This window comes from Alnus glutinosa, chromosome 8 (assembly GCF_958979055.1).
Source record: "Alnus glutinosa chromosome 8, dhAlnGlut1.1, whole genome shotgun sequence".
Classification (NCBI taxonomy): domain Eukaryota; kingdom Viridiplantae; phylum Streptophyta; class Magnoliopsida; order Fagales; family Betulaceae; genus Alnus; species Alnus glutinosa.
The window spans coordinates 28,815,582-28,841,656 of NC_084893.1; the positions used below are offsets into that span (position 1 = coordinate 28,815,582).

Consider the following 26,075-nt stretch of genomic DNA (forward strand, 5'->3'; position numbering starts at 1 on the left):
CTAGTTTAAATGATTTGCCGATCAAATTTTCTCCAACTGATCAATGCAAACCTCCTTCCACTGGTAAGCCAAACTTCTGTTCCAACTTTTTCAGCATAAGTTTTATCAATGTGGAAAAGTTTATATAGGTAGAGTGTTGCTGAGGATACTGAGTCATGAAGCAGTCTATGTGGTGCTTTTACTTATGTTGTACTTAAGTTGTGTCTCGTGACATTCCTGTGGATTGTAAGTGAGTTTGTAAGTGAAGTTATTCTTGACAGAAACTTTTATTTCGAGCTAAAGGTTTAAACATTATTGCTTGTAATTGTAGTTTACTAGATTGATTGAGGATTTGGAAGCCATACACATATTACCATCTAATGGGTCTATGCATATATGCAGGTCTTAAAATAGCTGCTGAATCATCACAATGGCCAACAATGCTTCTGAAAAGCCTATGCTGTCAGGAGCAGTAGAGCCTACACCCCAAAAAAATAAGACAAATGCTCTTAAGAGAAGAATATATGGCTGTTTTAAGGGTGCTCCCCTTGCAGATTCTCTTCCTCCAGAGGCAAAAGGCACAGCCCCAGCTTCTCTTTATGAATCCATTTCTCTGAAATTTCACCCAAGTATAAAGCAAGTAGGCATGTTCATGGGCATCTACATAGGCGTGGGAACCATCTGCTTCTACATCCTCAGGAAACAGCTCAAGGGGAAGTCAACAAATGCACTTGTTGACTCTATTTATTTCAGTATTTCGACACTGACCACAGTTGGATATGGAGACCTTGTGCCTGACAGCATCCTTACAAAATTACTCTCCAGTGCTTTTGCCTTCGCAGGAATGGGTCTTGTTGGACTAGTCCTGAACAAGACAGGAGAGTATTTTCTGGACAAACAAGAGAAAATGATTGTGAAAGCCTTGCACATGCATAAAAAACTTGGTCCAGATGAATTTGAAAAAGAGTTTGATACCAACATAGACAAAAGACTTGCATTGACCAAGTTTTTAACATTAATAATCACTATTGCAGGGCTCGTAGTTGTTGGAATATTCCATCTAGCTGTTGTTGATGAATTCGATTTTATTGATTCATTGTACTGGGTTTCTGTTACTATCACGACCCTGGGCTATGAGGATGAAAGCTTCAAACATACAAAAGGCCGTATTTTTGCAGTATTTTGGATGTTGTCAAGTACTATATCCTTAGCCCAGTGCTTCCTTCAAGTTATTGAGCTAAAATTTCAGTGCAGGCAAAGGGCATTCGTCAAGAGACTTCTTGTTCAGAGGATGACAAGTCTAGATCTGGAGGCTGCAGATCCTGATGATGATGGGGCTGTAGAGTAAGTTGAATTTCTTCAATTCAGATGTGTTTTTGGATTGTGGGATTCTCTTAACCTTCTTTTTCCATCTTCATTTCCATAGGGCTGCTGACTTGGTCGTATCTAAGCTCAGAGAGATGGGGAAGGTTAGCCAAGAAGATGTTACACTTGCAATGAAGGAGTTTGATGACCTTGATCAGTCAGAAAGCTCATCAGCAGCTGATCCAAAGCTTCCTGAACCATCCCAGACAGAGAAGAAGTGAATTACGTACCTATAATTAACAATGCAGCTTTTGAGTATTGACTACTACGCTTGTGAAACAAAACAATAAATGTGAAAACATTACTAAGAACTACTTGTGAGTTTGTAATATCATCTTTCTGTATCAATGTCATGATTTACTTTGTCTCTGTAGCAATGTAATTGTTATAAAATAGGTCTTTGTTTAACGTTTGAGTGTCCCTTGTGTAGAACATTAGAATATCTGTATCGAATAAAAGATGAAACAGAGAAAACATGCTTATAAGTGTGCTAATCGATTTGTGTCGCAGAACTTTTCACTTGCACATTTCTGAGCAATGCAGTCAAATTACATTTCATGATTTAATCAATGATGGATAAAGTTTTCCTTCACAATTTCCTCCAATTCAGTCTATTAAAGTGACAACTGTTCTTAGAAAATGTAATTTTCACGTACATTTTTAATTGGATTAAGAGAGCGTGTGACATCTTTTGAAGTTCACTGGGTGGACCCTTAACAACCTTAATGCATTTACCAGCCTCTCATGGGAAAGGTAGCCCTTATCAACCATAATGGTGTCTAGTCATTTATACTCTTATCTTAAAAGAGGCAATCAAGTTGCTTAGGGGCCGTCTAATCTGAGTTCCCCTCAAGCATTCGATTTCTGAGATTCTGATTTCTAGGAACAAAATACTAAGAGTCTACATGTCAGTGTTTGATAGCTAGCGCATCCGAGGTAGCAATTTTGACGAATGAGATACTAGCGTAATTGTGGGAAAGCGCTAAGCACATCAGCAAATTGGAGTTTCTTAGAATCGTTTTGTAAAGCTCAGTCTTACTTAATAAAGAATCAATGTGGGATTTACCACCCATGAGCTTATTTATAAATCACTTACTTTATGTGGGTTAATTATCTTCTCAATGTGAGACTTGGGGGTGTTACAGTAATGGCATCTAGTGTTTTGATGTTTGTGTTTGCTAAGATCTCGATTTTCCTGGGAACACCACCAATTCTACACATTATTCCAAGTACATACCTCCCAGATATTTTCTCCTCTTTGGAAAGTGTTATACCTCCCAGTTTGCGTAAGAAGAAATGAAGAACACAGTGAACATCAAATTATTGGAGAAAAACTTGTTTTTCATGTTAAACAGTGCAATCGCAAGATTCATTCAAACCCACAGGCCAGGAATCTCAAAAAAGAATACCTTTCTTTGGTGGGCATCAAATTCTGATTAGAATGTGCATGGGAATTTGATTCCCATGGGCATCAAATGGATTTTCAGGAAAATTTGAACCAAACACAGCAATCTTAGCTTAGCAATGAGATTTCTGGAAATTACCTTAGATTCCATCAACTAGACAGCCCTTAATGTTTTTTAGATTTTCTTTTCTTGTGATACACAAGTCACAGCTACTAATCTATGGAAAAATATCTTGAACATTGCTTCTTCTTTCTTTTTTCTTTATTCTAAAGGAAATTTTGTCAGTTAGCACCAAGAATTAAATAAAATGTATTCCTGCAGAACTATCTCTAAGCTCTTCCTACCCTTACTCTCTTCACTCGTAGGCCTCTCTCTCTCTCTCTCTCTCCTTGTGTGTGTGTGTGTGTTGATCTTCCTTGCTCAACTCAAGTACAAAGGTTTGAACTTTCTTTTTATTTCAGTGAATGTAAATTTTTCTTTTTCGAATGATGTACTATTGCTGATACAAATTTGCTGCCAATCCTTCGTTTTTGTTCTTTACTAATCCTTGTAGAGAAACTATGTTGTATAGCTGTATTTGAATACTATCCTCTTAAGATATCTGGAAATAAAATGCGGCTATGAATCTGGGAAAGAATATTAACAAAAGTTTAATAAAATTACTTCAATAAACTGGAAAAAGAACATGAACTGATATTTAGTGGAAATTATGTTTATAGTATAGATGCTGAACTTTTCACAATTTCACCTATCACAATAAACAAATGCTGAAGTTCTATTGTCATAAGAATGTTGTCTATCATGGACTAATAATGGTATTTTTTGTTTTAAACACAAACTTTATTGCTTGTAGATGTTGTTTCAATGAAATCTGAAAGTAGTATATAAAAACAACTTGGCTAACATGGCTACTTTGAATCTCTGATGCAACTGCATGCACAGGTCCTCCTTTGCTGATCAATCATTTTAATGGCCTGCAACGATACAAAAATGAAAGGGCCCTTGCAATCAGGATCAGTAAATCCTACAACTCAAACAACTATGATAGATGCTCCTAGGAGAAGAAGATCTTGGCTAAGAAAAAGTGCTTCATTTGCTCATTCTGTTTCTATGGAGACAATTGGCAGTGTTCCAACACCTGGGCAAATAGATCCAAAATTAGTGCAAGTAGCCATATTTTTGGCTGTCTACTTGACAGTAGGAACTTTGTGCTTCTACCAACTGGGGCCCCAGATGAAGGGAAAGAAAACAAGTGCAATTGTTGACACTGTCTACTTCTGTATTGTGACAATGGCCACTGTTGGATATGGAGACCTTGTGCCTGATAGTGTCCTTACAAAACTACTCGCCTGTGCTTTTGCCTTCACAGGAATGGCTCTGGTTGGAGTAGTCATGAGCAAAGCAGCAGACTACCTCATAAAGAAGCAAGAAGATTTGCTACTAAAAGCTTTAAATATGCATCAAAATGTTGGTCCAACTGAGATCAGAAAAGAGGTTAGGACCAGGGAAGTCAGATACAGGTGTTTGTTGGTCTTTATGCTTCTTTTGGTGCTCATAATTGTTGGGACAACATTCCTAGCCACTGTAGAGAAGTTGGACCTCGTTGATGCATTTTATTGTGCTTGTGTTACCATCACAACCCTGGGATACGGAGATCAGAGCTTCAAGACCAAAGGAGGGCGCATTTTTGCAGTGTTTTGGATACTCATAAGTACTATTACCTTGGCTCAGTTTTTTGTCTACGTTGCTGAGCTAAACACTGAAGCCAGGCATTGGGAATTGGCCAAGCGGGTTCTTAGTCGAAAGGTGACACAAGAAGACCTGGAGGCAGCAGATCTTGATAATGATAATTCTTTACAGTAAGTTGGTCTCTTTTTCTCTGAACATGAGCTCTCTTATTTATGTGTACAACTTATTGTCTTTGTTGGAATTCTAGTAGTTTTAGGAAATCCTAATACCTTTTTGGTAAGATTGTATATCCTTTCTAGTTTCCTTAAGAGAAAATTATTTTTCGCTATAAGTAAAGCTCATGTCAATAGGTTTATATACACATTTTATATCCAAGAGGTAGTGTAAGGTTTCATAAGAAAAGAGAGGGAGAGGTTTATTGCATTTTTCCTTGATACTAGTAAAGAAGAAACTTTTTTGGTACCACTTCCCTATAGCCCATTCCCTTCTTATAGGAAAAAAGTAAAAAAAAAAAAAAAAAAAAAAAAAAAAAACACTCACAACAGATACCCTATCGGTTCCCTACATAAAAAGAGTTTTTCTATAAAATATCTTGCTCGATCCTCTCTTATCTCTCATCTTTTTGTCTTTCATTGGAGATTGTGTTGGGATTTTGTAAAAAATGTGAGGGTAGGTAAGAAACTTGTATTATATTTTGTAAAGAAAGAATGTTTGATTGATATTGATAAAGATAAGGGAAGTTAATGTGGAGTATATTTGCATAGGAAAGTAAAAAGTAGTTTTGTTCCTTAAATTTAAAAAAATAATCAAAGAGAAACTGTTGTGAATGCTCTAATCCATGTTGCTAATGTTCTGGTCATTAAACAAGAACTAGGGGGCTTATTTGACTTGACGCTGGTTAGACGTGAGGTCGAACATGTCCCGCTTAGCCCTATGGCACTAATCTTAGTGTCCATTTATGCCTGTGAATGTAGGCAATCTTGTCGAACCATCTTAAATTCTAGAATCTTGATTTTTTGCTTCTTCTTCTTTGTTGATATTTTCTTGTGTGTGTGATGTGAATTCTAACAATCTCAAAACGCATGGCTTGTTTGGTTTAACTTTCTTGTTCCTCTTTTTCTTTTTCTTTTTTCTTCCATAGGAGCGCTGAGCTCATCCTACTTAAGCTCCGACAGATGGGGAAGATTAGCGAAGATGATATTTCACTTGTAAAATTAGCCACAAGGGAGGAGTTTGAACATTGTGATGTTGATCAATCAGGAACCTTGACTGCCTCTGAAATAATGCTCCAATCATCTCAAACAGACAAGTGACTTCATCAATGAGAAGTGGCTACTAATCAGACTTCTACACTCTTTAAGTATTACAAGAGCTACTTAAATATGTAACCTCAACTTCATACTTATAAATCACTGCCATATTTTTGCTTTATAGCTAAACAAGTTCCTCTATGAGAAGCACTTTCTCCCTATTTGATCCATAGTTTTTCTAAACTAGGTCTTTTCAAAACATGTAGATGTCTCTTTCCTGTAAAAAAACATAGATCAAAAGTGTTTTAATTATCACTATGCTGATTATTTGTGTCATGGAACTTCTCATTTGCTAAATTGTTGGATGGAGTGATGCTCTAAAATCCAAACAATCATGATAAAAACAATAAATACAGTCGCATTCCAAGTTATTTAATTTGAGTTTGGCTTGAGTTCAGTTTTAGTTGAAATTGGACCCGTTGAAATTAGGACATGTATCCCATAACAGGACATAAATGACATGTGTCCTAATTCCAACAGGTTCAATTCTAATTAGAATTAGACCCAAGCCAAATCCAAGAAACAATAATACATATCGGTTTGTATAATATAGGATCAGGATTAGTTAGATTTCTTAAAATAAATCCACCTGGGAGTTCTTAAATTCTTGATTGTTTTTTTAATTAAATGATTCAAAACTAAGTTGTATGTTAACAGTTGAGTTTAAAGTAAACAAAAAAGAAAAAAAAATATTTGAAAAAAATAATATAGTGTTAGGAAACTTAGTTTTACTTTTACACCCATTTATCGCACCGACTAAACATTGCGTGTTTTGAGTGGTTAATATTTGAAAAAAAATATACATATTTCCCTCAAAGTACCACTCAATTACCAATGTTTCATTTCCAAACTATCAATGGTATCAATGTTCCCGCTCAAACTATCAAAAAAATGTTAATGTCCCCATTAAGACCAACAATAAGACAAAATTGACCTTAAATTTTTTTCAATAAGACAAAAATGTATTTATAAATTCGAAAAAAAAAAATTAAAACTAAAAAATAAAGAAATAACTTTTAAAAAAATAAATTAAAGAAAAAACGAAATAAAAATTTAAAAGAAAAACGAATATTCAAAAAAAAAAACAAACGAAAAAATAACTGAAAATTAAAAAATAAAAAGACACACACATTCTCAATACATTGAGAATAGATATATTGTATTGAGAATGTATTCTAGATATATTCTAAATATATTCTGATAGTCTAAAAATGAATTTAGTGCAGCTTTATGATCAGATGTTATTAAAAGGAACCCGGCCTACAGGTTAATGTATGATCAGATCTTCATCCTTGCACGGAAATTAAAAAAGAAAAATGAATTTAGTGCCAAACTGAGAAGTGGGCGAATGAGACAGATCTTTCAGGGAATTTTCAACGAATTTTTGCTGCTCAGTACTCAAAGTTCTCTTTGACAACCGCTTGAAAATTAAAAGTTAATCCCGTTCCGGTGAGCCCCTCTGTCTCTCTTTCTCTGGAACTTTCCTTTTTTTTTTTTTCAAGTTGGAACTTTCTTGTTAGATATCGAATTCTTAAGCTTCTGAGTTTAAGACCTCGTTTTCAAGGAAACCCATTTAGATTTTACTTTTTTATGGAAACCGATTCAAACCTTGGTTTACTTTAATGCGTGTGTGTGTGTGTGTGTGTCTCTGTGCGTATCGCTTCACTTAAGGTATTCTTTTTTCAGTTTGTCAGTTTAAATGTTCATTCTTTTTCATGCTTGAGTAAAGGGTGTTGTATTGGTTAAATTTTTGAATGATTATTTGCTGGAATTCAATGCTGTATATATGTAGAAACCTGTTACTGTGGAATTATTTTTGTGAAGTGTGAGAATGTAGCTTGATACAATCATGTGAAGTAGTTGAACTCAGACTCAGTTAGTTATTTCAGTTAAGTTATAGATTTTTATAATTGTGTCAATTGAATTAGAACAGAATTGTCGGAGGATAAGAAGAGAATAAGTACTAAATAATCAACATTTGGCCTTCGCTTATAGCTTTTAGCTATCAAGCTTGCCTTGTACTTATCCATCATATCATTCAGTTTAAGCTTCTTCTTAAACACCTAGTTACAATTGAGTGATTTGGTCGTTGGAGGTAACTCAATGAGTTTCAAATATGGTTAGACATAATTTATTCCAATTCATTATTTATATCCTCTAACCAAACAAATGCATCAAATAGATTTAATTGCTTCACAAACTGTATATCCTCTAACCAAACAAATGCATCAAATGTAAATTCAGTTTGTCAGTTTAAATGTTCTTTCTTTTTCATGCTTGAGTAAAGGGTGTTGTATTGGTTAAATTTTTGAATGATTATTGCTGGAATTCAATGCTGTATGTATGTAGAAACCTGTTACTGTGGAATTATTTTTGTGAAGTGTGAGAATGTAGCTTGATCCAATCATGTGAAGTTGAACTCAGACCCAGTTAGTTATTTTAGTTAAGTCATAGATTTTTATAATTGTGTCAATTGAATTTGAACAGAATTGTTGGAGTATAAGAAGAGTCAGAAGGCTACACAAAAGTCATATGAGTTACAGTAATAATAAGGAGTTACGTGAGATATAAATCACTTGAAGTGGAAGAGTTTGTAACATGTATAGGAGTATTGCTAAGGTCTAGAGTCTTAATAAGTAAACTTGTGACGTGTAAGAACTGATGAGTTGCATGTGATTCATTGTAAATAAAAGACAAATCTTCCTAGTGAATTTACGAGAGTTAAGCATAACAATATTTTACATTCTTATAAGTTGAACAATAGAAATTCTGAATTTTAGTTATGATGGAAGTTGCTCTGTAAAATCAGTGCTTGATTAATCAAACCCATATTGTTAAATGGACAAATTTGGTATCTTTCAGGTGATTGCTCTTTCGCTTGAATCGAACCGGCACTTGTTTTAAAACATTTCATTATATTGGTGTTACCATTGTTCAAAGAACTGTTGTTTGAATCCTGAAAATTGTCGCTATAACTTGAGGGCAAAAAATTTTGATAATGGGCCGGAAAGCTGAAAATTTTAGAATTGACTGTTTGCCATAATTTGGATGAAAAGGGGAAAAAAGAAAAACATTTTGCCAAGTTAGTTTTTCTTTTCCTTATGTCCCTCTATACCAGATGTCCCTTCTTTCTCACTATTGTATATTTTATCTGTGTCTCCATTGTGATGTGAGCTTGAAAGCTGTTATGATTAAGATAGAAAAGTTGAAAACTTTATTTTCTGAATAATGCTGTCTATCTGAAGTTGATTATGCACTGATAGTAGTACATGAACTGATACTTCTCAGAGGTAACTGCTTTTACATTTCAAATGCTAAACGTTGCTACTGGATCTTACTGTTTTTTATTAAAGTAGTTAATGAACCTTAGCTAACATGGCTAGTTTGGACTCAAATGTGAGTATTCAGGTTCTTAAATACTGGTCCTCTTTTGTTGAACTCGTTTTAATGGCCAATGATGGTGTGGAAGAGCCCTTGCTGTCAGGATTAGTGAATCCTGCAGCTCAGACTAGTAAGAAAGATGCTTTGAAAAGAAGAAGATATCGCCATTGTAAAAGTGCTCCTCTTGCAAAATTTGTTCCTGCAGAGACAAATGGGATTCGCCCGATTCCACGTTTCGAATCCACTTTTGGGAAACTACACCCAAGTTTTAAGAAAGTAGCCATACTCTTGGCTTTGTACTTAGGTGTAGGTGCTGTAAGCTTCTACCTTGTCAGGAACCAGATAGAGGGAAAGAAAACAAATGGAATTCTTGATGCTGTGTATTTCTGTATTGTGACAATGACCACTCTAGGATATGGAGACCTAGTGCCTGATAGTGCCCTTACAAAACTACTTGCTTGTGCCTTTGTTTTCACGGGAATGGCTCTGGTTGGACTAATCCTGAGCAAAGCAGCAGATTATTTGGTAGAGAAGCAGGAAATATTACTTGTTAAAGCGTTGCATATGCGTCAAAAACCTGGCTGTACTGACATTCTGAAAGAGGTCGAGACCAACGGATTGAGATACAAATGTATATTGGCCTTTATCCTTCTTTTGGTGCTCATAATAGCTGGGACAATCTTCCTAACTACTGTTGAGAAATTAGACATTGTTGATGCATTTTATTGTGTTTGTGCTAGTATCACAACCCTAGGATATGGAGATAAGAGCTTCTCAACTACAGCAGGGCGTGCTTTTGCGGTGATTTGGATATTGACAAGTACTATTGTCTTAGCTCAGTTTTTTCTCTACATTGCTGAGCTAAACACTGAAAAAAGACAAAGGGCACTGGTTGAGCGAGTTCTTACTCGGAGGATGACGAATGTAGATCTTGAAGCAGCTGATCTTGATGATGATGGGGTTGTTGGGTAAGTTGTCTGTTTTCTTTTTGGAGCACATCTTTCTTGTAATGGTCTTGTTTCTGACTTCTTGTTGCTGATGCTTTTTTCTCCACAAGCTCTCTCAAAAATAATTAATTTTTTTTTTCATCTCAGTGTTCAGAATGCTTAGTAAATTACTAAAGCTCTCACATTCCTTCTTTCTTTTCCATAGCGCTGCTGAGTTCATCATATATAAGCTGAAAGAGATGGGGAAGATTAGTCAAGAAGATATTTCACTTGTAATGGAAGAGTTTGAAGATTTGGATGTTGATCAGTCGGGAGCTTTGTCACCGTCTGATATAATGCTTGCTCAATCATCTCAAGCAGAGAGGTGACCTTACCATCACAAAATGGTAATTGTTTTGTATACGGGTGAAAAGGAATATGAAATAATCATAGAATTTACCTTGTAAAGTTTGTAATATCAACTTTGGAGCATTAATATATCATATTCATGGTTTTTGACATAATCAATCAATTGACGTTTAGTGATGAAGTTCATTATATGATGATTCTGCTGCAATTGCATCTTCCTGTACTTCTTGCGCATGAATGGATGACTATATTAGAATCATCTGATCATTGAGATTTTGGGAGATTAAAGATCAGTCCTAATGATCATAGATCAGTTCTGAGAGCCATCTTTGGTCCATTTCTTTATGGTCGTAATGTCAAAGATGATAAGCTTTTTACCAGTATGATGAATTGGGCCCCTATATTATTGTCCAATTTTGTAGCTTTTTAACCTTTCAGGATCTTGAAGAAGAGCAAAGGACGTGCACTTTATGGATAATCATCTGAAGATGGAAAAGGTATTGTCATATCACTTTTTTGTTGAGCAACGCTTCTATTGGGTGGATTGGATCTCCAGTAATTACTAACATTTTGGACAGTAATTGAGAGATAGTTTATATAGGACTCACCTGCTTGAATAGGTGACTAGGCAACCAAAAACTTATTTGGGTAGGTAGGTTCAATATGAGATTTCTCACAATTGCTCCTGCAAATTGCTGGAACTTGAAAAAAGAGGCTTCCAAGTCTAATTCCGTGCCTTTATATGTTCTATTGGATCTCTTCTTGGGAAGGATTCTATGCCTTTCTTGCATTTTCTTAGCATTTATGCTTGTATTGCATGTTTTGGTATTGATTTGGCAAAAGACAATATCTGTTGCAGCATTGCTAACTAAAGCCCTAGGCCTTTGAGATTCTGACAAAATTCGTCACCCCACCATGCCATTCACTTAACTAGAACCATTTGTCTTGTCATCGTAATTCCAGCATGGTAAAAGGGTAAAGTTTTCTTTTTGAATTGAGTTGAAAAAAAATTCTCCAAAGTCTATTAGATTGACATCTATCTTTAGAGCATGTGATTCTCACACACAATTTTAGAAAGAGTAATAATATATTAATAATTTGGAAGAACTTCACTTATAACCCATGATCTTTCATCACTTTTGAAATAAAGTACCATAAACTTTAAAACGTATCAATTTAGGATATCCATCTTTCAATTTCAACCCTTCGTTAGAACTTTTCGTTAAATTCTGTCAAAATTTTCAAAACACCCATCTTTTTTAGGTGTCGGTCAGAATGCTTGAATTTTTGAAATTTTTTTATAATTTTTTTTTTAAAAAAAAAAAAAAAACAAAACATAGTGGTATTTTGAAAATTTTGATAAGATTTAACATAAATTTCTGAAATTGAAAAAAAAATTGAAAGATAGATACTCTAAATTAACACGTTTTAAAGTTTGCGTACCTTATTTCAAAAGTAAAGATTTTCCATAACTTTTTTACAACTTGCCCGTAGTTAAAAATAAATAAATAATAATACCCTTTATTCACATATTTATATGTATTATTAAGTCGTAAAAGGGTCATAGGTTTAACATTTTTTATATACATATATGTTTTAAAAAACATATATGTCAGTTTAACAATTTATTTTTTTAACTCAATTTAAAGAAAAATTTTGTTGGCAATAAAGTCAATGTTTATAATTACTCTTTGGAATTTAGAAGGGACACAGGATGCAACAACTGAATTAACGGGATCTTAATCCTCTTAGATGCGAATAAATGTTGTGACGATAAAATTCAAACTATAAAATGAATATGATTTGAAAGGCATCTTTTTCTTTGTTGGCATATGTCTTTTTCTGGTTGAAATCTGCAATCAAGTGATCAACCAATAGACAGACCAAAAATTAAAAAATAAAAAATAAAAGTAAAAATAAAAACACCCCAAAAAAGTAATTTCAAATGAATTATTGTGCCCCCACGCAACCAAACAATCATCCCACATCTTGAAGTTTCCAGCTTGTGGGACCCATGACCCACTCACAAGGAGGCATAGTACGATATAGCTTTTTTCTTTTTTCTTTTCTTTTTTGACTAAATTAGATTTGAAAAAAATTTAGAGTATGTAAGAATTATATATATATATATATATATATGGTCTGTTAAAATTACATATGAAAATTATATTTTTTATTAATCGTAAATGTAGAAATTAAAAATATTCGTATGAATGACATATAGAAGGATATTGGATTAAAGGATAAGGATATAGGATTAAGGGGAAAATCATATTTAGCCTTTTAAGTTTTTATTTTATTTGAATTTGGTCAGTAAATTTTTAATTTCAAGAATATGATCCTTAGGTTTTGCACAAAGTTTATATAGGCCCCTCTATCACTTTTTTTGTCAATTAATAGTTTGTTATATTTTATGTGTGTCTCAATTTGACACATTAGGGTCCATATTAGCACATAATACAAATGTCATGTCATTAAGCGTTAAGTCAACCATAAAAAATAAAATGAAGACCTAATTCTAGAAGGAAACAAAAAAAAAAAATCATCTTCTTCATCATCCTAATCTTCTAAATTTGTAACATTTGAGATAAAATTGTTCACTTTGATGCTAACATAGACATTGACATTGTATTCAATGTTGACATGAACCCTGGCTTGTCAAATGAAAGACGTGACGAATGAAGAATTGACAGTAAAGTAATAAAGAGACCAATTTAAAATTTTAACAAAACCTAAAGACTTTATTTTTTAAATTGAAAACTTAAGGATTAAATTCAAATCAGATGAAAACTTAAGGACTAAATATGACTTTTTCCTTGGATTAAAGGATGAATTGAAGATAATTTAGCTTATTTTGGAGGAAAGCATTAGGTAGTTTTGTTAATATATTTTGAAAGGTGTTTTCATGTTTTTATTTGAAAAATATTTTGATGCAATGTAAAAATATTTTATATTTTGATGAATATTTTGTATTTGAATGGTTTGTTAATATTTTTTATTTAAAAGAAAAAAATAGAAAACACAAAACAAATATTTTTGGAGCTCAAATTCCTAAAAAGTGGTACACCAATAATAGTGGTAGGTCTATTGGTACTTGCCTAGAATTTAACATAATGTTACTCAAAATAAGTAGTCATTGTTAATAGGTTAAAAGCTCTCAAGAATCTCTGCCCAATGCATAATTTTAAAGTACACAATAACTCTTATCACTATTTTGGTTTTTTGTTTGGATCCACTCATTTTTCTTTTATAGGATTGGCCACTTCTTCTTCTGGACAGTGCTACAGAGTAGCAAAATTTTCGGAATTCATCCGGAAATTTTGCTACCCCATGACATTCTTGTAATTATGATAATTACAAGAATGCCATGGTGAAGCAAAATTTCCGGATAAATTCCGGAAATTTTGCTTCACCTAAGCATTACCCTCTTCTTCTTCGTCGTTTTGAGTGACTTCCTTTTAGATCACGAGCGGTAAAAATTTTCATATAACCCTTTCCTTAAATCAATTAGAAAAAAATAGAAAAAAAAATACACAATAACCTTAAATTGTGCTAAGAACTCTATTAAGATACATCTTACACTATATTTTGACTTCTAAAACATGCTGCATTTATTTTCATGGTTGGTAATTTTTTTTTGCATGACCCGCAACATAATATAAAATTAACGTGTTCAAGTTAAACGATTTGTCATGTTTAATTAAATAGATTAAGTTAGAAATAATATATATAATTTTATAGTCTTGACATGCTCATTAGTGCTAATAATTTTTATCGCAACTCGTTTAATTAATAAAATCAAATTAAAATTAATATTTATAATCTCATTTTCGTCCACGACATGATTCACACCCTATACATATAATAAAGTATTTTCTAAGAAAGTCTTATGTTTCTACTGGTTGTCAATCACTGATCAATCACATTCTAAATGGCAAGTCTTATCAGAATACGTAGCTCTGAGGTGTTCTGTTCACCAGACTTGCTCAACCAATCCAAAGTCCAAAAACTAAAATAAAAAATAAAAAAGTATAATTTTTTTTCTAAACCGGGGGTGTAAAAGTAATTTTTTATAAGCCTACTAATATATATATATATATAATTTTTTTTTTAACTAATACATATTTTATTAAACATACATGAAACCATTAACAAATTATGTAAGTAAGACTAAATTATAAAAAATTACTCAAATAATACCCAAAAAAAAAAAAAAAAAAAATTAATAAAGGACCCAAATGCCATTGATAAAATTATTCAGCCCTGAATTTACAGTTCACATTCTGTCAACTACGAAACAAAAGGAAGGTACACAAAAACGAAAGGAAAAACAAAACAATAAAAAGGGTTAGAAATATTACATAGGTTTCGATGGTTTCTACTACTCGTCGGACTTGAAACTCTCAACGGGGTGGTCAGGTTGGCCGGCAACGTAGTGGAGGAGGCCCTCGCCGGCTTTGGAGTCGCCGGAGGCGTCGGTGGACGGTACGGAGGTTCTGCCGAAGACGATAACGGCGAAGAGGAAGAGAGCGGTGGAGAGGAAGAGGGGCCAGAAGTAGGCCAAGATGGTGAGGAAACGAGGTATGAAGACAACGAAGAGGGTCATGAAAAAGATAGAGAGGACAAAGAGGATGTGGAACTTGTACTGGGTGAGCTTTTCTGAGATCTCCATGGCTTAGGACCTTGGATGACAGAGGAGAGTTGCGTTGGTGTTGGATTTTGTAGAGAGAGAGTGTGGGAAGGGCCGGAACTCGGAAGGCTAGACTCTATGTCTGTGTGTGTGCAGAGATTCTCTGATGAGGGGAAAGTGTTTTCCTTTACACTCACCTTTTTTTGTCTTCGTTTATGGGGGATTTAACTTGCTATTTCTTTACTAAAATGCCCATCTTGTGTTGTTTTTGGTCCTTTTTTTTTAAAAAAAAAAATTAAAATAATAACTTTTTTTTTTAAAAAAAATAGTCTTTATAATTGGCATAATTTACAAATCACTCTATATGATATAAAAATGATAATTTTAAAGTCTTTGCAGTGTACGAAAATTACAAATTATTCATTGAAGCCGTTTTCCATCCACAAAATTAACAGAATCTATTAGGTTGTCATGTTAGTGCTAATAAAAACATAACATGTGTCACTTTTAATAAAAAAATATTGATATATTATAAATTAAAAACTTAAAATATTATTTAAAAAGGGGGGAGGGGTGTTTGGGAGGGGTGGCTGTAACGGGGGTAGCCTCCTACCTCCCCAATCCTATGTGGTGTGGTTTTCATCGAACTTTGTGCATAGGGATTGATTTTTGGGGAGGTAGAGGCTACCCCAAAAAATGATTCTTCGGTTTCACATCATATATTAAGTTCTTTCTTAATTTATAATAAAGTATGAACTAATTAATTAATAATAATAATTAAATTTGTAAGAGCTTTATCAATAAATTATAGAAATCTTAATATCCTAACAAAACAGTGCCGGACCCAGGCTTGTATAAATGAAGGGGCCAAATTAAAAATAATAAATTGAGGGGGTAAAACTAAAAAAATTAAAAAGTCAAGGAGTAAAATTTTAAATTTTTTTTTTTTGGAAAAATTTTAGGGCTTGGGGGCAGGTCCCGGGCCCCTATACAGGTCCGCCCCTATAACAAAATATTATTGCATACACTTTCTACATATAAGAAGAACAGATCTAGACCCTTTATTATGTGAAAATCCTAAGAATATTTTGATATCTTCATTGAAATACTATATGATATTTACTGTCTTTTTATGCTAAAATATTACATATAAGCATTAAGCACTTCGTTTTATAAGAGAGAACTATTCTTTTTTATTTTATTAGTCAATGAGAAGATTTGAATCGGTTGCGAATTTCTTGCGCAATATGTACGGCTATGGTTTGTTAATCAAGACAGGATTTTGGGAATCAAAAAGAAATTTAACCCATATTTTACATAACTATATTTGTAAATCGATGTTATTAGAGGAAAGTACATATAAATTATGGATTGCACTAATAATATTATTTAATAGATTGCTACACGACTGCCATACAATTAAAATGATATGACAATATAAATTAGTCACTATTTCAACAGTCACATAACAGTTTACTAAATAACATTACTCATATGTTTTATTTTCTTTAAATCTGCCTTCATGGGCGATCTATGGGATGAAAGTTAGTCAGGTGTGAGTGATTATCTCCCACGGCCGGTTTAAATAAATTTTTAGGATATTTTGTTAACCTTGTCTTAAATTTAGTATGCTCAGAGCAGATCTTTAACTATTTTTGTACATGGGTTAGCGAAAGATGAAAGTCATAGATAACACTTTATTGTAATAATTTTGTTTGTATCTTTGACTATGTAATCTCATAACATGTGACTATGATTTTGTAGAGGTTTATGCTTTGTGGTGTGAGAGCATTATGCTCATGATCTTTAATCAATGAAATACTCAGATCTTTCATTCAAAAAAAAAAAAAAACATTACTTATATAGTAAAACCAATTCTCATAACATATCACTCAATTACGGATAGTCCAAAAGCCAATTGTCAACAGATTAAAGGCCCCTTTAATAACCCCCTCCCTTCACCGTCTTCTTAATTTTCACTCTCTCAAAAAACATCAATTTCAAAACATTCTTAACATTTTTTACTTTTTATATCACATTAACAATTTTTTATTATTATTTACATAAAAAAAACTCACTACAATACAATTTTTTTTAACTTTTTTATATAATTTTTTTCTACTTTATATTACATCAATCATTTTTTACTTTCACTCAATAAAAAAATTCCCCCCAAGGAGAGGGGAGAGGGGTTATTAAACGGGGCCTAAAAATTTTTCTTTAAATTGGGTTGAAAAAAATTTCTTAACCTTTCTATTAAATTTATATGTCTTTAGAATGCTCAATTTTTATATGCATTTTGAATCACATACCGGTTAATTCTATTAAAAATACATGTGATAATTACATATTATAAAGTAAAATATTAGTTAAATAGACTATTATTTAATCAGTCAAAACTTGAAAAATGTTTGAATATATTAAGGGATTTGATTTTAATCTCCTATAAGGCTATAATTAGATTTGATAGTGTAATCAAATCATATTAATTTGATTGTCATACTTATTTATTATAATTCTCCTATAAATAGGGATATTTTGTATAGTAATATATTCGAGTGAATAAGAGAAAGATTTAGCCTTAAGACTTTATAATGTGGAACAGTAAAAGTATATTATAGACTAAATCACGTAAAATCTCTTATATTTTATTTACTTTATTTCGCTTTATTTTTCTTTAGCGTTATATTTTCTTTCAAAGAATAAGGTAACCTTTTTTTTTTTTTTTTTTTGACATGTCCACATAAGAGAGGGAATGAGGATTCGAACTAGTGACCTTCGCTTCACGAGGCATGGTCTCCAGCCGATTGAGCTACCCCTTGAGGACTAACCTTATTTGGTTTGGCTTTGAGATTGTAAAAATATATTCCAATTCTCCAGATAATATAATAGGGGAGCACAAGAAGTGTTGAAGAGTTCATCGTGATTTTGGGTTACCGAAGAGTCTTCTAACTGCGCGGTGACGGAATCAAAAAGGTTTTTATAAAGACAAATATTAATTTAATAGTCGAATTAACTTTTTTTCGACCAATTTTTTTTTTTTTTTTTTTTAAAATAAAAATAAAAATCAACAATTTTTACTCCTTTTTAGGTGAAGAAAAAAAGGGGGTGTAAAGGTCATTTTAGAAAAGGAAAAAAATAATAATTCATGCACAAACACCGTTGGTCACTTCTCTGCAACTGTCGGCTATTGTTTTCTTTTCAAAATGAACCTCGTTTGGCTTTAACCACGGTTTTTTTGTAAGTTTGTGGGGGAAGATAAGATAAGATTTAAAAACATGGTGCTGTAATTCGAGGCCGAAAGTGATTCCAAGTTGGAATGATTATATTCCAAGACCTTTTAAATTGGGTTTTCTAGATGTCGGTGTCACATGTTTAGAGGTTTTTTTTTTTTTGGTCAAAAATTAAAATATTTTGTGCTAAATCTTGAAAAATTATTCGAAAAATATTTTTCAATGTTTCACTCATATGAAAAATTGTCAAATATTTTTTAAATTCTCATAAATTTGAGGAGCTGTGAGGAAAAGAGAGAGACGGACAAAAAGAAACTGCAAAGAAAGAGAGTGTGATAATACTATAATATAATGCATTTGGACGTGAAATTGAAATCTAACGCAGTTGTCTAACAACATTACTTGCAAATTTGGCAAGCAATTGTGAGGCCTTTGTGGGACTAACCGGGCAGCTTGAGGCCTGTTCAGACAACTACGTCTCGTAAGGAACTTTTTCACAATTGTCTGTTTGGGAGTGCGGTAGAGCGACCAAAAAAATGGTTTACGTAGATGAAGAGCGTAAACCGTTTTACACCTCGTAAATGTTATTTTCCTTGATTAACTTAAAACATTTTCCGGTTGACCAATTTTTACGCCGCACCAAAACACTCAAAAATAAGGAAAACATTTTCTAATAAATATTTTACATTGAAACAAACATAGCTTCGTCATCAAATATCAATTTAAGATTAGGAAATCACAAGTTCTCTCTCTCTATTGTTTAATTAAATAATTATATTCATCATTTTTTGTCAATTTAAAATTTTGGAATAATTAGTAGTTTAACATTTTCTGGTTGGCGGCTAGGACGTCGGATCATACTCTGCTTTGGGTGACCTTTTGTGAGCAGCCCCCAGAGCCATACTCTTACTGTAGAGGTTTCAAATTTGAAGACAAGTGGACTATGGACGATGAATGGCAGGGCATCGTATCTTCAGCTTGAGGGAATGATAGCTCATGCTCTCGGTTCAGAGCAGGTTATCCGAGTGCCAATATGCTCTAACACAATGGAGTCGCCAAAAATTTGGAAATGAGGTGGACCAACTAAAACAGAAGACTAAGCTTCTGCAAGACCTCTAGCAAAAGGCTAACTCGGAACTGATTGAGTATATTAAAACCTTGCAGGTTGAAATAGACGAAATTCTTGCTAGGGAAGATGCCAGTCGGAAGCAACATGCTAAACAGAATTGGTATCAAATGGGGAATCGCAACACTCAATTAACCACCGACAGAAGATGAATAGCATTTGCTGCATTATTGATGAGCAGAGCAAAACTTGGCGACATAAGTGATAAGCGTTGAATGTTTACATTCAAAGCCCTTTAATTCGCATATGTTAAACCCTAAAATGTGTTGTTAAATAATGTGTTATTGTGTTTTAGTGTTTCTACTCTTTTTTAGGTCTTAATTGGAAACAAGAGCAAAATCAGCACCATTAGGCCTAAGGTACATCAATGACAAAATTGAAGACATTTGAGGTCCAAAATGCTCCTGCCAAGTAGAGCAAAAATCGGTCAAGTATAATCGATCGATCAAACTTTCCATGCATAAAAAATGTGATCGATCGATTTTGCATTCGAACTTAAAGAGATCGATCTACATGCGATCGATCGAATTTTTCAAGGCTAAATCATGCGATCGATCGAATTTTTCAAGGTTAAATAAATCGATCGATTGACTTCGGATATTTCAGAAAAAATCTTCAGATGTCGACATATTTTTGTGTGATCCAAATTCATCCTCAAGCTGTGCGGTTCTAATCAGATGTTATCACCATCAATTTGATTGGGTTGAATTTATTGTATCAAATCCTCTATAAATAAAGGATGGGCGTGAGAGTTGAAGGGGAGAGAGTTTTTAGTGATTTTTTTAGTTTTAGTTTTTGGTGCATTTCTTTGATGCACACTTTCTCTTATGTTTTCCAGAGAGCTTAGATTTAGTGTGTTCTAGTTCTATAACTCATTTTAATTATGTTTTTATTCAAGCAAAGTTTTAATTTAGTTGATGTAATTGTTCTAAATATTTTCCAGCAACTTCTTTCTTCTTCTTTTTCTTGTTTGTTTCATTTTATGCTTGAGACAACCCTGGAATCCGAAAAATTCCAGAGAGTTTAGCTAGTTCCTTTAATGTTTTTCTTTAGATTTTCCCTCTCCTCAATTCTTGTTCTTTCTTGTCCTTAGTTCTTTTATTAAATTAAGTTGTTTTACCCAATGTTAGTTTCAATTGTAGTTTGTAATCCTCTTAGGGAAATGGGTTCTTCTTATTTTATAAGAGAATCTCATATCTCCATGAGTAGCTAAACTAGTTATAGGGTTTTGATGAAACTCCTTCCAATTGCCATGGTTTGATTGTGTATTCTTGAGTTTTCATACATGTGTGATGATTACATAGCCTAGAGGTTTGCAAAACTTTTGTGAATGTTCTTCAAAACAAATTTAATCTTGAAAAGAAGGATCTCTTGTCTATGAGAATCCCTTGAATCTTGATTGGACTCAACATTCCCATCTCATTTGATGAAGGAAATGATGGTTATGTAATAGTGCTTGTGACACAATTTATGTGAACTCGATAAATCATGCTATGGAATATGTATTATTCCACATCCTTTTAGTTTAATTATTGCTTAGATGCTTTTCCATTACAGTGTAATTTTATGTGGAGGTTATGTGCTAAACTAAAATGATTTATTCTTTTTCCATAGATGTGTATGCTTATTGAAAGGTCTTATTAATCATTCATGCATAGATACTAATTGAATGATTATTGTATAAGTAAATGGATTATCATTACCTTTGAACTAAAGTAATTTCATGTTGAGATCGTTATGTGATTGACAATCATTACGCCCTCGTATTATACTTGTGAGTGAAACTCGAGATGAACATAATATCCCATTTGTATGAGGATTGAGTGAATTCAATGCCTTATACTTTCCATTTTCTTAAAATCTCTCCACTTTAATTGTTTTTAGTTCATGTTAACTTAGAGATAAAAATCAAACAAAAATCTTCTTTAAAATTTAATTAGAGAAAGTCTTAAGTATTTCATAACTGAACAACCCTCAATCCTTGTGGTACGATTCCCTCTTTAGTCGTATTCTGCAAAGCCTCGTACTATTGTGAGTGCTTATAAATATTAAAATCCACGTACGGAATCGTCTAGACTCGACGTACCAATAAGAAGGAGATTAGTAGGGTTTTTCTATCCTACTATGAGAAGATGTTTACATTCCAGCAACCGATTGGTCTTGCAGTCTGCTTATCGCATGTGGAAACCCGTGTTTTTGAAACTATTAATGAATGGTTGCTTCAACCTTTCACAGGGGAGGAAGTCAGCATCGGCAATGCTCTATTCCAAATGCACCCATTAAAGTCCCCTAGACCTTATGGTTTTGCAACATGTTTTTACCAGAAGACATGGCCCACGGTGGAACACGAGGTAACTTTTGCAGCTCTTTTTTTGAATGGGGGCCAATTTGATAGGGGGATTAATTCCACCGATATCATTCTCATTCCCAAAGTCTCTAACCCCTCCAAGGTGACCGATTATAGGTGTTGGACCACAAAGGGTACAAACCCAAGTGTAAGTTTTCGCAAGTAATAAATTACGGTAAGTCCGAGGTCGATCCACAAGGAATGGTTAGACACGAGAGAATAATTTTTATTATTATGCAGAAAAGAAAAAAAAAATAGGAATTTTGCTTTTGGTTTCCCACTTGAAAGTGGAGCAGAGAAATATAATTTAAATTAAAAAGTAAACTATGAAACTAAAATAAATAAATTTGATTTGGAAGATAATATTGGAAAAGACTAGGGATTCAATGATCCACCTGATATTTTATTATGTATTCATGAGACATAAAAAAAATATAAAATAGATCAAACATGGGTTGATTGAGAATTTGATTTCAAAAACATGAAACAATAAATTAAGCATTCCATATATTTTCGCATCATATCAAATCAAACAAAGTAAGCATTTGATATAAACAAAAATCACAAGGAATCAAAATAAACTTGTCTCATTAAATTACTCTCAAATAAAAATCATCCCCAAAATTTAATCATTCATCTATGAAAAACAAATGATATAGTCTCAAGAACATATAATAAAAATACTAGGCTTCACCTCTAGCCCTAGCTAGAGGTTTAGCCACTCATATTTATTAAAATAAATTCTATAATCAAAGTACTAAACATAAATTGAAAACAAATAAAATAAAAAATCCAAACTCTGCGCATCTATGCTTTTCCGTGCTCCTTGGCTCTTCTCTCCCCCCTCTCCTCTGGCTTTGACTTTTTATATATATTGCAAGACGCATGACTCCTAGATTTTAAAAGGAATGCTCCACACGTCAACGTTTGACCCTTATTTCTTTCCTTTATGATTTCCGGATTTCTTACACTCAATGTCACGGCACCCCTCTAACGTACGTGAATGCAAGAGAACTGAAAAGGGAAGACTCAATTCGGTGCTGCTTGTTTATGGAAAGAGCGCGTCTCTCTTTTGAAAGTCTTGTCCCTCTTCTTCACGTGGACCTTTTATTGGAAAGAAAATCTTGTCCTTGCTGCCAGTTATAGAGATAAAAAGTAGTGCATGTATTTGATCTCTTGCCTTGCATGTTTATGGAAAGAAATCATGTGGTTGGTGCCTTCTCAATCCTCAGTAAAAGATCGTGTGATCCTCGAGAGAGAACGTGCGCCAGTTCTGGAGTGTCGCTAATCATATGGACAAAGTGTGTCTTTGGTTTGCCAAATCTCCATGTTTTAATTTCTTAATTCTTTCTTTCTTTCTTAAGGATTTAATGCAGGTCAATGAATGCTCTTTCTTGCAGTTCTACATGCATGGAAATTTGGAAGGAAATCATGTAATTTGGTGGGACCAATTTGGAAAGAGCAAGTCATTGCCGCACCCTTGCATGGAAATATCTAGCCCTCTTCCTTTCCTCTTTATTTGTTTCTTTTTTTGATCTTCTCTTTGGTCCCCCCGAGTGGTCCAGCCGCTTGAAAGCCACAACAATTCCTACGAAAAGAAATACAATTCATTTGCATTTATATCAATTTAAGTTCAAATTGAATAATTAAACAATATTCCCCAATTAAATATAAAATGCAAGAATTAGGATAAAACATAGTATGATAATACTTATTTTAATAAAGAAAATATGCACTTTTAAGCAATTATCAATAGGCCTATAAGCCTTTGCAATGTGATTTACAAAATCATTGCAAAGGTCTTAGCAAATAGGCTTAAAGTCGTGTTACTACATATCATTTATTCGGAACAAAGCGCTTTCATCCCGAAGCGCTTATTAACGGACAACATTGTGGTGGCTTTCAAGACTTTGCATACGATGAACAATTGATTGAAAGGGAATGAAAGTTACATGGCCTTAAAACTAGATATGAGTAAGGCATATGACTAGGTGGAGCGAGTCTTTCTTGAGGAGATGCTTTGAAAGTTTGAATTTGCTAATAGGTGGATCGAAATGCTGATGGCTTGTGTAAGGGCGGTCTCATATTCCATCCTGATAAATGGCCAACCGAATGGTTGGATTACCCCCACCCGTGGGATTCGCCAAAGCGATCCTCTGTCTCCCTATTTTTTCATCATGCGTGCGAAAGCTATGAGTTCCATGTTAAACCATGCAGCGTCTGAATGGAAGATTTTTGGAGTTCCCATTTCTAGGGGCGGCACATAGATTAACCATATATTTTTTACAGATGATAATGTGTTATTTTGCAGAGCTAATCTTAGCGAATGGGGCAAGATACAAGATATTCTTGGCAGCTATGAGATGGCTTCAGGGCAGAAAATTAATCGTGACAAAACCTCGGTGTTTTTCAGCCGTAACACAAAAAGATGTGGATAGAGAGCTTACTAAAAATGCTGCTGGAATTCAAATTTCTAATTGCTATGAGAGCTACCTCGGCCTCCTAGCTCTCATTGGACGCTCTAGGTTGTCATCTTTTAATGGTATAAAGGGTCGGGTTTGGAGTAGGCTTAACGGGTGGAAGGAGGAATTTTTCTCCCATGCTAGGAAAGAAGTCTTGCTAAAGGCTGTTATCAAAGCGATACCGACTTATACTATGAGCGTGTTTTGGTTGCCTAAATCTCTTGTTCATAATATCAATGCTTTGATGAGCAGCTTTTGGTGGGGCTTCAAAGAGAATACTCATAAGATAGGCTGGATGAATTGGAAGGGTCTAGGCATAAGGCGGGATAATGGAGGGTTGGGGTTTTAGGAGCTGGAGTGTTTTAACACAGCCCTCTTGGCAAAACAGGTTGGAGGTTCCTCCAAAATCCTAACTCCCTGGCAACAAAGGTGTTCAAAGAAAAATACTACCCAGGGTCTAATTTTCTAGGAGCTAAACTAGGGACGAGGCCGTCATATGCCTGGAGCAGCATCTATGGTGCAAAAGACTTACTGGAAAAGGGTATTATGTGGCAGGTAGGGAATGGAAATGACATTATGATATGGGGCGACAAATGGGTCCATTCCCAGCATAAAAACAAAATACAAGCACCAGTCTCAATACTTGACAGGGAAGCTAGAGTACATGAGTTAATTGATCTGAATTCAAACTAGTGGAACATACCTCTGGTTGAGCAAATTTTTCCACCAGAGACTGCTGATATTATTTGTAGACTTGTAGTATTGCTATTTGTCCAAGGTTGCAAGCCGATAGAGTCATTTGGGTAGGGACCCCAATCGGCAATTTCACAGTCCGCAGCGCTTACCATCTTGAGGTTGAGTGCCGAGGCCGTTTCCAAGGCAGTGCTTCCATCATACCAACCTTGCATCCGGCATGGTCAGTTATTTGGGGGCTTCAGGTATCGCGTTCAGTGCAACTATTCCTCTGGCATGCTTGCAATGACAACCTACCTACAAAAGACAAATTGCTCAGACATAAAGTTGTGGATGACCCGGGTTGTCCTCTGTGTGGTACAATGGCATAAACTATTGGCCATTCATTGTGGTGGTGTGAGGCAGCAAAATTGGTGTGGGTAAAAGGGCGCAAGTGCATTGAAAAATGTGAAAGTTCTGAACATAATTTCCTTACAATTTTTGGCTACGTATGTCAAAATCTCGAGCAGGAAGATCTGGAGTGGATTGCTATAGTGGCTCACCGGTTGTGGAAACGGCGAAATCACGTAGTCTTCGGAGGAAAGATTCTGCCCCCAAGGTGTTCGATCAAAAGTGCCACAGAAGCCTTGGCTGATTATCGGGACGCTTAAACCAAACTCAGCATCCCTAAACTGGCATCTCCCACCCAGAACTCTCACTAGTCTCCCCCACCCTCAGGCGTTCTAAAGTTGAACTGAGATGCCGCCATTAATCGAAAAAAGCATATCATGGGTGTGGGTTTGGTGTTGCGGGACCATTCCGAACAAGTTTTGGCTGCTAGGTGTATGACCCATCCCTATGTATTCGATCCGACCATAGCCGAAGCATTTGCAGCTCGATGTGGGATGCGACTGTGCAGAGAGTTGGGCCTACAACCAGTTATCTTCGAGGGTGATTCACTTGAGGTTGTCTCTGCTCTTCAACGGGAAGCTGGATGGCATCAGAATTAGAGTAGTTTGGTGGATGAAGCTCGGATCCTATTGGCAAGCTTCCGGTTTTCGAAATCGCGTTCGTGCGGAGAGACGACAACCAATCAACCCATGGTCTTGCACGTTTGTCTGTGTCTCAACTCTTAACCCACACATGGTTTGACACGTGGCTGTTTAGCTTGTCTGATTGT

The 26,075-nt window shown here is 34.4% G+C and overlaps 3 protein-coding genes and 1 long non-coding RNA gene across 7 annotated transcripts; 3 read left to right on the plus strand and 1 right to left on the minus strand.

The window, feature by feature from the left end:
- Positions 1-1,838, plus strand: LOC133875653 (two-pore potassium channel 1-like). 3 transcript variants are annotated; one of them, XM_062313852.1, is made up of 3 exons: positions 1-63; positions 382-1,323; positions 1,406-1,838. In XM_062313852.1, exons 2-3 carry the CDS (start codon positions 410-412, stop codon positions 1,563-1,565), a joined length of 1,074 nt encoding a protein of 357 aa, XP_062169836.1. In that variant the 5' UTR covers positions 1-63; positions 382-409; the 3' UTR covers positions 1,566-1,838. The 3 variants fall into 3 exon arrangements, with proteins under 3 accessions (XP_062169836.1, XP_062169837.1, XP_062169835.1); XM_062313853.1 differs by lacking the exon at positions 1-63 and adding an exon at positions 83-225; XM_062313851.1 differs by lacking the exon at positions 1-63 and adding an exon at positions 91-237.
- A 1,150-nt stretch (positions 1,839-2,988) lies between these two features.
- LOC133875698 (two-pore potassium channel 1-like) lies at positions 2,989-5,857 on the plus strand. Its single transcript, XM_062313903.1, has 3 exons — positions 2,989-3,187; positions 3,693-4,609; positions 5,581-5,857. The coding sequence occupies exons 2-3, from the start codon at positions 3,720-3,722 to the stop codon at positions 5,750-5,752; spliced, it is 1,062 nt and encodes a 353-aa protein (XP_062169887.1). The 5' UTR covers positions 2,989-3,187; positions 3,693-3,719; the 3' UTR covers positions 5,753-5,857.
- A 1,120-nt stretch (positions 5,858-6,977) lies between these two features.
- On the plus strand, positions 6,978-11,197 carry LOC133875290 (two-pore potassium channel 1-like). Of its 2 annotated transcripts, XM_062313378.1 has the most exons (4): positions 6,978-7,198; positions 9,158-10,098; positions 10,283-10,463; positions 10,864-11,197. In XM_062313378.1, the coding sequence occupies exons 2-3, from the start codon at positions 9,197-9,199 to the stop codon at positions 10,443-10,445; spliced, it is 1,065 nt and encodes a 354-aa protein (XP_062169362.1). In that variant the 5' UTR covers positions 6,978-7,198; positions 9,158-9,196; the 3' UTR covers positions 10,446-10,463; positions 10,864-11,197. The 2 variants fall into 2 exon arrangements, with proteins under 2 accessions (XP_062169362.1, XP_062169361.1); XM_062313377.1 differs by lacking the exon at positions 10,864-11,197 and having other exon boundaries at positions 6,979-7,198; positions 10,283-10,640.
- An 11,259-nt stretch (positions 11,198-22,456) lies between these two features.
- On the minus strand, positions 22,457-26,064 carry LOC133875988 (uncharacterized). Its single transcript, XR_009901516.1, has 3 exons — positions 25,459-26,064; positions 24,927-25,213; positions 22,457-23,349 (listed from the first exon to the last, which is right to left on the minus strand). It is a non-coding gene; the product is annotated as an uncharacterized LOC133875988 (long non-coding RNA).
- Between the last annotated feature and the right edge of the window lie 11 nt (positions 26,065-26,075).

Excerpts from the sequence above, each read along its gene's own strand:
- LOC133875653 (XM_062313852.1), top strand. The coding sequence starts at position 410 with ATGGCCAACAATGCTTCTGAAAAGCCTATGCTGTCAGGAGCAGTAGAG. Across the intron at positions 1,324-1,405 it reads GATGATGATGGGGCTGTAGA|GGCTGCTGACTTGGTCGTAT; the intron begins GTAAGTTGAATT and ends TCATTTCCATAG.
- LOC133875698 (XM_062313903.1), top strand. The coding sequence starts at position 3,720 with ATGGCCTGCAACGATACAAAAATGAAAGGGCCCTTGCAATCAGGATCA. Across the intron at positions 4,610-5,580 it reads GATAATGATAATTCTTTACA|GAGCGCTGAGCTCATCCTAC; the intron begins GTAAGTTGGTCT and ends TTTCTTCCATAG.
- LOC133875290 (XM_062313378.1), top strand. The coding sequence starts at position 9,197 with ATGGCCAATGATGGTGTGGAAGAGCCCTTGCTGTCAGGATTAGTGAAT. Across the intron at positions 10,099-10,282 it reads GATGATGATGGGGTTGTTGG|CGCTGCTGAGTTCATCATAT; the intron begins GTAAGTTGTCTG and ends TCTTTTCCATAG.